The sequence below is a fragment of the Squalius cephalus genome (genome assembly GCF_949319135.1).
Source record: "Squalius cephalus genome assembly, chromosome: 8".
Classification (NCBI taxonomy): Eukaryota; Metazoa; Chordata; class Actinopteri; order Cypriniformes; family Leuciscidae; genus Squalius; species Squalius cephalus.
The window spans coordinates 13,019,954-13,029,461 of record NC_137129.1 but is presented as its reverse complement, the minus strand read 5'-3'; the positions used below and the strand labels follow the sequence as shown (position 1 = coordinate 13,029,461).

At 36.3% G+C, this 9,508-nt stretch overlaps 1 protein-coding gene across 2 annotated transcripts in view; it reads right to left on the bottom strand.

The window, feature by feature from the left end:
- Positions 1–644: 644 nt before the first annotated feature.
- The window catches only part of adcy2b (adenylate cyclase 2b (brain)), a 73,929-nt gene continuing 65,065 nt past the window's right edge, over positions 645–9,508 (bottom strand). For both annotated transcript variants that reach the window (XM_079879001.1, XM_079879002.1), the window contains exons 16-25: positions 7,960–8,097; positions 6,143–6,259; positions 5,070–5,254; positions 4,263–4,347; positions 3,002–3,160; positions 2,544–2,690; positions 1,734–1,841; positions 1,448–1,562; positions 1,203–1,327; positions 645–1,103 (exon numbers count right to left, since the gene is read on the bottom strand). In XM_079879001.1, coding sequence (XP_079735127.1) covers positions 951–1,103; positions 1,203–1,327; positions 1,448–1,562; positions 1,734–1,841; positions 2,544–2,690; positions 3,002–3,160; positions 4,263–4,347; positions 5,070–5,254; positions 6,143–6,259; positions 7,960–8,097 — 1,332 coding nt within the window. In that variant the 3' untranslated portion in view covers positions 645–950. The remainder of the gene's footprint in view (positions 1,104–1,202; positions 1,328–1,447; positions 1,563–1,733; positions 1,842–2,543; positions 2,691–3,001; positions 3,161–4,262; positions 4,348–5,069; positions 5,255–6,142; positions 6,260–7,959; positions 8,098–9,508) is intronic.

The following is a 9,508-nucleotide window of genomic DNA, read 5'->3' as shown; positions in this document are numbered from 1 at the left end:
AGATAACGATAAAGATAACTATGTGTCCACACCAACGACCGATAACGGTCTTTTTATTCTAAGCACGTGTGCGCCCGGATAATCCAGATCCACTTTAAATGCGCGAGACCTTTAAATTAGAATGGATTCTGATTGGCTGTCAGTGTTTTATCGTTCGACAGCTGGAAAAAAATCGTTCTGAAAGAGATCCCAACGATATCGTTCCTCATATCTTTATCGTTATAGTTGTGGTGTGAACTCTGTTATTCTTTAATATGGAGAACGATTTTTAGAATTATATCTTTATCGTTATCTTTATACCGGTAGTTATCGTCCTTGGTGTGAACGGGCCTTTAGTCCTAAAATGCTTCATTTTCCATATTAAAATGATGAAGCCTATTATTAATATAATATCACTTTTCACATTATAGTAATGGGGGGGGGGGGGGGGGGGGTATGTTTACAGTAATTATCATGAAAAAAAGTCACAATGAAAAAATGTAGTAATTGTCCTAAAATGCTTAATTTTCTTTCTTTTCTTTTTCATTCATTTGCAAAATACATCATCATCCATTTTTTTTTCTCTGACTTGTTTCTGTTCGGTTCTTTTTGTGATTTTAACACATTTCCCATGAAACCTATCACAAATTCATAGACAGACACTTTGACGTTATGTATAAATTTTAATGGATAACAAAATGATAGCATCAAAACATGGCCACCTTTATATTGTCTTTATTTTACAAAAACGTCCGCTGCTTTAAATTATGGATTGAGCAACACACAATTACAAGTCTCGGTTACACAGAGCCTCTTAGCCATCCATTACTTATAAAGCAATGCAAATAATCTAGTGTATGTGGTGCAAACAGAATGCTGTAGAGCTCCACTATAATAGGCCAATGTTATATTAAACTGTACATGTTTTTAATCGTTACCAAGTCAACGACTGACTGGTGTGTGACTGAGGTTCAAGGCATTACATTCCCTTGCGATAAAGATCGTGTCATCTCAGTGTGAACAAAGAAGGTTTTGAGATCCCCCTTGCCCTTCACGTTGATGATCCCACGACAGGAACACATATAACCCAACGTCTGTAAGATCCGACTTGTCTCCTCAGTGACCTGAGGAAGGAAGCAAGCTAGATGTGATCCTCTGCAAAACCATTACTAATTCACCAGGCATGCAAATGACTTACAAAGTAGGTCAGAACAAGAATCTACCTGTATTTTTCCAAGCACGCCTGTGCTGTCCATCCTACTCGCTACATTTACAGTGTTCCCCCAGATATCGTACTGTGGTTTCTGTGCTCCAATTACTCCTGCAATCACTGGACCGTGGTTTATTCCTTGAGAGAGAGAGGCCGGAAACGTTTAAAAATTTGTGATGAAGTCTACCACATTTTGAGACTCTGCCAAAGGCAAACAAAATGTTGTTGGGTGTGAAAGCGCTGATAGGCCCTGCTTACCCACTCGCAGTTTAAAGTCATTAAAGGAATGTTTGTTGATGACATCCAGCTTCCCCACCAAAGCAAACGCAAACTCCACCATTGTTCCAATGTGCATGTACTGCCGGTCATGTTCCTTCAGAAAAAGAACAGGAAACTATCATTGCACTTGTTTGAAATTCAGTATTGACTACACCCTGAGACTCTGAAGCAACACACCTCAAGCACAAATCAAGCGTATTAGCACCACAATCAATCCAGTGTAATATTTACAAAAAGATTAGTTTAGAAGAGCTTAACATTGTACCTGTGCGTACTCTGGTCCGGGGGTCACATTCAGCCCCGTAGCAGCCATGTATGTGCTGCCAATAGTTTTGATCTTCTCCACTCCACTAAATTTGGGTTTTGACAGCAACTGTTGAGAAAAAAAAAAATCATTAAGTTTAGAAAAATATACATTTCATTCATGACATCTCTTGAGATAGTTTTAGCATATTAATGGATATGACGATGTTAATGCATTTGGTACTGGCGAACGTCACTCTTAAAGGGATAGTTCACCCAAAAATGAAAATTCTGTCATTATTTCCTCACCCTCATGTCGTTCCAAACCTGTAAGACTTTCGGAACACAAATGAAGATCTTTTTGATGAAATCTGAGAGCTTTCTGTCCCTCCATAGACAGCTACGCAATTGAAACTTTGACACTTCATCAAGTTCAAGAGATCGTAAAACTAATCCATATGAATTAAATGGTTTAGTCCAAATTTTCTGAAGAGACTCGATCGCTTCATATGATGAACAGATCAAATTTAGGCTTTTATTCACCAATAAACATTGATCACATTGAGCATTGACTGATGTGTACGTTGATGAATTTTTATATGTGAATAAAAGCCTAAATACAATCTATTCATCATATAATGCAACAGTGTCTTTACAGAAAATTTTGGACAAAACCGCTCAATTCATACAAGAAACTCATACAGGTTTGGAACAACCTGAAGGCGAGGAAATTGACAAAATTTTCATTTTTAGGTGAACTGTCCCTTTAAGTTTAACTTTGCACAGTGCCTATAAAAATAAAATCTAAATATGGATGTGCCTGTGAGTGTACCTCATCAAAATCTGCAATAATCTCATTGAGGAGCCTCAGACACTCTAACCCCTCCTTATTAACGTCAGATTCTGTGTAAAATTCCTTGAAGTCTGGGATGGACGCGAACATCACACACACCAGATCGTACGACTGATGGTAGAGGTCCTATTAAAAATACAGCAAATAAAAATATATCTGGTGATGAAAATGACTAATAAACTAGACAGGCCCAAAAGATTTTTGATTAATTATATATTTTTTAAGAAATTGAAGAAGAAATATAAATGTGAACTCTGTAAAAAAAAAAAGAAGATATTTCTCAAATAGTGTTGGAAGATTTTTATTCAACTTTTCACTGAAATTGTAATGCTGATAATATAATGAATAAAAAAATATTTAAAAAAAGTTAATACATTTGGGAAATTCACAATAGAAATGGTTTCACTAGTGTTCTGAAACATTTGAACGCCTCTCACCTCATTCTTCCAGTTACGACCCAGGAAATGTTCCGCCACATGGGCAGGTAGAACGTTCTCCAAAAGCACCCGGTTCAAGTTCTCCATGGTCTCAATCTCCTCGCACTCCTTCTTAAACTTGTTCCTCCAGAGGAAGTCTAACCTACAGTAATATTCATTCTGTTACAAGAGGACACAGAGGTAAAGAGATGGTACACATCTGATCACCGTATTTGGCTTTCAAGATGACAAAGAAATCATATGCACACAAGGACATTTCATCTTATATATTTATGGATTTTTCTTGCACAAAGGGCTGCTATCATGAAAAATTGCTTCAATTTTCTCTGAGTTGGACCCTTCTGTTCCAGCAGACATTCATCACAGAAAATATTTCAGTGGAAGTGGCACCTTGAAAGGCATTAAGTAGCCTATGCACTGCCATTCTCACCTAGTCTATATTTGCTTTGCTTATTTTCTATTGCTTTGGAGAAAAATCAGTTCCCGGCTAACCTATCACCTGATCAACCCGAACTCTACATTACTTGAATTGATAAACTGAGTGAATTCGCCTAACTGCACAATTCAAATATAGAGTTCATCAGACAGACCTATTACCTAGAGATAAACAGTCTCTCGAAATTAAAAGCACACACTGAAAAAAGGAAAGTCTGGCTGACAGCTGGCCTGTGGAGATTGTCGAAAGTCTTTAATACAGACTGAAAAACATACATACTTTCATGATTGTACTATGCATTTTTTTTTTCTTATAGTGGTATTATTAAAACCTTTTTGACGGGAAGCTATTGTACAGCCAGAGAGCTTATAGTAACTGAAGCCTTGGAAACTGGGAACACATTTATACTGCCAGTCTGCCACAATACTTTGAGCTTAATCATAAAATGACCAGAAAAATTCACATTTTAGGCTGACGAGTGACTGTTTCAAGATTAGGCTAACCTCTGTTATCATTGGATTAACATTCAGGCATCTTTCACAAGTTACTGACCTTAATTAATTAAAGGAAAGTTATGTGTTACATATTGTACACGTTTAGCTCATTACCACACCTTAACGATGCACTTAAAATGGAAGTCTATGGTACACAACATTCTGGAGGCTTAACAAGCAGAAATGTGCTTAAATTAACGTGGGTCTTAAATTATTTTGTATATGTGGATCTTAGTTCTTTAGATGAACTTCTCTCTCTCTCTCAAAAAAAGAGCAAGTATGATAGCAGTTAAAGCACATCTTTTTGTATATTTCAGATTTAGAGACTCACCTGCCTCGCCAGCACAAGCAAAGTGACGAAGAAAATGAACAATGACACGGAGCCCATGGTCTTCAAATCTTTAAGAACACCCGGCCTGAGGGGGAACAAAAAGAAATTTAAAACTTAAAAGGTCAAAGATGACACAAAAAAGGCTAAACTATTGTGTGTAGAGTAGGACACGGACTTCTCAGCAACACTGTTCACTATTCAGATACATAATGCCAATGTTGTATGGGCAGTTGCAGTAGCTTATTTGACCAATTACAAAATTTTACTCCATTCATAAATGCCTAATGAAGGCATGACAAGGAAAAATCAATAAAAGAAACAAAGAAAGAACAATAAACATAGAAATAGAGAGAAATACAATAGGTTTTCTTTTTAAAAATCTTTTTCTCATCCTTCAGTCATCCAAAAAGACTAATCCTCACAAAGCCTGCCATATCAGCAGAAGCACCTGTCACATATATTCCCTGAGGATATTGAAAGAAAAGATTGCAACCGCAATTCTCAAATGTAGGCTATCAATGTGGCACAATCCCTCATTCCTTAATACTATGTGTTTGCAGTGCCTCCTAAAAGTAAATGAACACTTAAAGGGATTGTTCATAATTCATACAGGGTCATAAGGGTGAGTACATTATGACAAAATTTTCATTTTTGGGTGAACTATCCTTTTAAAAGACACTTCCGAAATGCTTGAATGTCACTGCATTTGATAACAAAATATGAAACCAAGTGGAATCTACAAATAAATGATGCAATTGAGAGATTTTTTGAGGTCACTGCATATGGGAGTATATGGGAATCCAGTACCGGTCAGGACGCTTGGCTTCGTAGAGGGCGGTGCTGTAATCATCCAGTATGGAGGCGTGTGTCTGGAGAATGATGATATTATAACCCACTACAGCAGCAAGCATAATTATCATCTTCAGCTCATAGTTGATCCTCAGGAACACGGAGCATGAGATCAATCCCAGAATGCAGCTGTAGATAAAATACTGCCGGGGGAGAGACAGCCAGTTAGATTCACATCTGTACATTTGTCAGGGCCATTCAGTCTCACAGAAAAGAGAACTTTGAACTTTCAGTATTTAAATGCTAAGAATTTAATACACTCAAAAAAATGTTGACGTTTTTCTTCTTCATATTTATGCATTCGATTTTTTTTAAATTATGCATAGATTTAATTCCTAGTAAAATTCCATCAAATTGAATTGAATAATAACTGATTAAGGATCAATTTATTAAGTTCAATTATTTAATTAAAATACGCAAGGATCATTCAATTCAATTTGATGGAATTGTATTAATTAAATTGTGTAAATCTTAAGAAAAAATCAGTGTAGAAGAACACAATACAAAAATAATCATATTTATAAACAGCATATGTCTCCTGAAATATTACAAAATGGGTGATCCCTAGAAAAGCTAAAAAAGAGGCTATAGACACCAAGATTCTTATTTCCTAACCAATATAACATTCTAGGAAAATGCTCGAGGATGCTTTTGTCCAGCATCTTGATATCTGTAAAGATCTAATTTCATACAAGCACTACATAGCTCTCAGTGCATAACTATATTTTCCAGTATATTTTTCAGCTGTGAAATATCATTACAGAGTGGCCATACATAATCACGCACAGTATAAAGTGACTTCTTATATAGGGACGCAGTATAGTGAGACAAATTGGCTTCTCATGACACTCGTGATTTATCACAAGTATGTTCTGTTAAAGACACTGAGAACTTTTTATTTTGAAACCCACATCTCGGCAAATGATGTATGTTTATGAATATGTTTTCATGTGGGACTGAAGATAAACGGTTATTCAGTTCACACAGTTTTTTCTGAGAAGCAAATTACCGAGGCATTTGTTGCAACTTACTGGCAAGTAGAACTTGTTGTTTGAGGAGTTAGTGGTCTGACCATATGGACCATCCATACTACTGTTGGAAATGTTGAGTTGAGTTGATGCTATCGTTCTATCTTCAACTAAGAAGAACTTAAAACCCAACAGATGGAGAAAACAAAATTTAGAGAATTACAACAGAAAGACACCACCACTCTTAGCTAAACACATCTGTTGCTTTTTGTAACAAAATACCTTTTTTTGCACAAGAGAAAAATTCAACAAAAACCAATGAGCTGTAAGCAGATGGGAAAAGCAGATAAGATGACCAGTAGCCAACTTTATTTATTTAATAAATTGAATTGAATTTAATTGAAAAGATGCATGCTAATCTGTGGTGTATGCGACTAATAAATACTTAAATTCAGTTATATATATATATAAATAGATATATAAAAGATGTGGCCCAAAACGTTTTTGTTGAATGTCACTGCTAGATAACTAAATATCAATGTTCTAACAAGCCCAGCTGAGCAGCTTAACATTTGATCTTAGACATGTGAAATCAATTAGAATACTGTACCTACATATAGGCAAGGTTGTAAACTCAAGGGCTCTGTGCATCACTGTCATCTGCGTTTTTTGTTTGTTTTTTTTTAAATATAATTGTCTAATATTTTTTCATAGTATAGTTTTTGTCTATGGTCGCGTTATGTCTTCCTTTCATTCTATTTTGTAGTATGTGTACTGCTTCTTTTTTCTGACGGATTTGTGTGTGTGTTTAACTGTTAATCATAAAAAAGACGTGTGAAATCAATTGACATTAACTTGAAAAACCCAAGTATTCAGTCACATGCTCTTGGGTTTCTTTTCCCACTGATAACCAGTCACTTGAGCTCACGGATAACATCATTAGATCCATACTGGACCCGAGCCCTAGTACAATGATGCTAACTACAAGGATGAATTCATACAGAGAGATGACACTAATTCTACCCTGCCTGTGCTGATTCCATAGCTAAAACCCTCCAACTGGGTCAAAAACTGGTGACTGATTTATCAACCAACTATCTAAATTAATGCGTCATGTACAGGGCTTGATATTAACTTTTTTGGTCACCAGTCACTGTGGCTAGCGGTTTTCCAAAGTTACTAGCCACTCATGTCGATACCATGGGGAAAAACTGCCATATAGATATTTTTAATATTATCTCATAATTAGGCTGCTCTCACTTTAAGACCTGACACACGGACCCTTTATGCTGTTACACACGCGTTTTCTTTCTCAACTATTTTCACTTAAATAATGAATATATATAAAAACAAGATTTTGTACCCAAGGAATGAAAATTGCATAACATCTAACCAAGAATGTGACTGGTCTTTATATCGCTGGTCCTCATGTTGCAGTTAGATCACCTGATCTACCCTCTCAAAGGTTAATATGATAAGAGCAGGACCACACACAAAGATTTTTCAGATTATCTTGATGGTAATCACATCAATTGCATGTGGGGTTCCTCAGGGTTCAATGCTTGGTCTCTTCCTATACAGAATATATATAATTTTTTTTTTTTTTTCATTGTGGGAAAATATAAGTCTTATAGGTCACAAGAGGTTTGTAATTCTAGGCAAGAAGATTTTTTATATTACCATTATTTCTAAAGAGTTTCCTAAACTACCAAGCCATACAGCTAGCAGGCTAATATTGACAAGCAAGCAGAGAATATTTCTCTTACTGAACATGGTCAAGAACAATAATGAATTATATGTGAATATAATAAATGTCAGTCATTTTAAAAAGCAGATCAATGTAGCTGACAGACCAGGTACTGGGCAGTTGTGATGCTCACCATGTTGAATACGGCCATGACTAGGATAAGTGCAGTGGTTGCCATGGTGAGTGCAAGTCGTATCCAGGGCTTGTTGGTGATGATTTTAGAGGAGCTGGGGAGCCTGGGCATTGTGCAGGAAGCTGCTTTGCCCCATTGCTACGGCAACAAGAGAAAACAACAACAACAAAAAAACAAGCTTTAACTCCCACCAATGTCATTAGCATATCTGCTTCTATTCCAAATGCTCAAGGTTATGATTGTGCCCCACAAGTCAGAGACACATTAATAAACATAACTTAAGATTGAGTGAATATAATAATAAAAAAAAGGCATCTATATCAACTTTGAGTAGAAGCCAACATGAAATGCCATTCACAATCCATTTTACTTCCATAATTTCCCCAAAAATGAGGCTGAAACATGGTTGGTGTAGATCCTATTCCCCTGCAGAGTCAGAACCCCCTTGGACTCAATAGCAATTATATTGGCTAAGACAACTTTTCCCTTTGTTTGTGTTTTCAATTAGTCTTCGGTTAGTGAGCTTACTGCTTTGAATACTACTTGTATACTATCTTAGCATACTGCTAGTTAGACCCAGCAAAAAGTAGGCTACTTTTGTACATTTACTCAAGGAGTAAAGGAAAGGAGTACTTAAAACTTTTACGGCAGTAATATTTTACTAGGGTATCTGTACTTTTACTCATGTAATAGATTTGTGTACTTCGTCCACCACTGCTGCTAACTGGTTAAACTTTTCGATTAGCTATAACAAGAGGATAGGATTTACTCACTTTGGGGGCTTTTGAAACAGACGTGAAGGCTAAATGTGACCAATATTCTTGTTTAGCACATAGAAAACTGTATACAGGTTTTGGATGGACAAAAGGCTGAGTAAATGATGAGATATGTTTGCAAAACTGACCTTGTACATTACTTTACAAAACACTTAACCTAGACTTCAGGCTTAAAACTAAGAGTAAAATAGGCAGAGGAGCTAAACAAAAAATCATAAAACCACCTCGCCAGTCAATCATTTGTTAGTAACATCACCTATAAAAAAAAAAAAAAGGCTTTAAATATTTAAACACAGCACTACTATAAGATAACCTTAACCCCTCTTTCGTTTTTGTGAATCTGTGGGCTGAATGTAGGACAGTGCGAAATCTCACATCAGATAAATGGGAAACAAACTGAGAAAGAAATCTTGACACTCTTGACACTGACTGCTGTTTGTGAAACCAAAAGAGAGCCCCACTATAAAAGGAACACACAACATGAGTGACACAGAGCTTCATAAAATGGTCTCATACCCACAATCCCCAAACCTGTGGGGACTTGACTTTATTGCTATCCAGCAAGAAAAATAGATGACAAACAACTATTATCATCACTCAAGCTGCTTTTCTCTTGACACACACACACACACACACACACAAAAAAAAGAAAAAAAAAAAAAAAAGAGGAGGGGGCGGGGATGGGTTGGTATAGCGCAAGATTTCTATTCAATGTGGCCTACTTTTATCACCATAAATTCTTGGTTAATTAGCGAACTGGGGACAAATCAAGT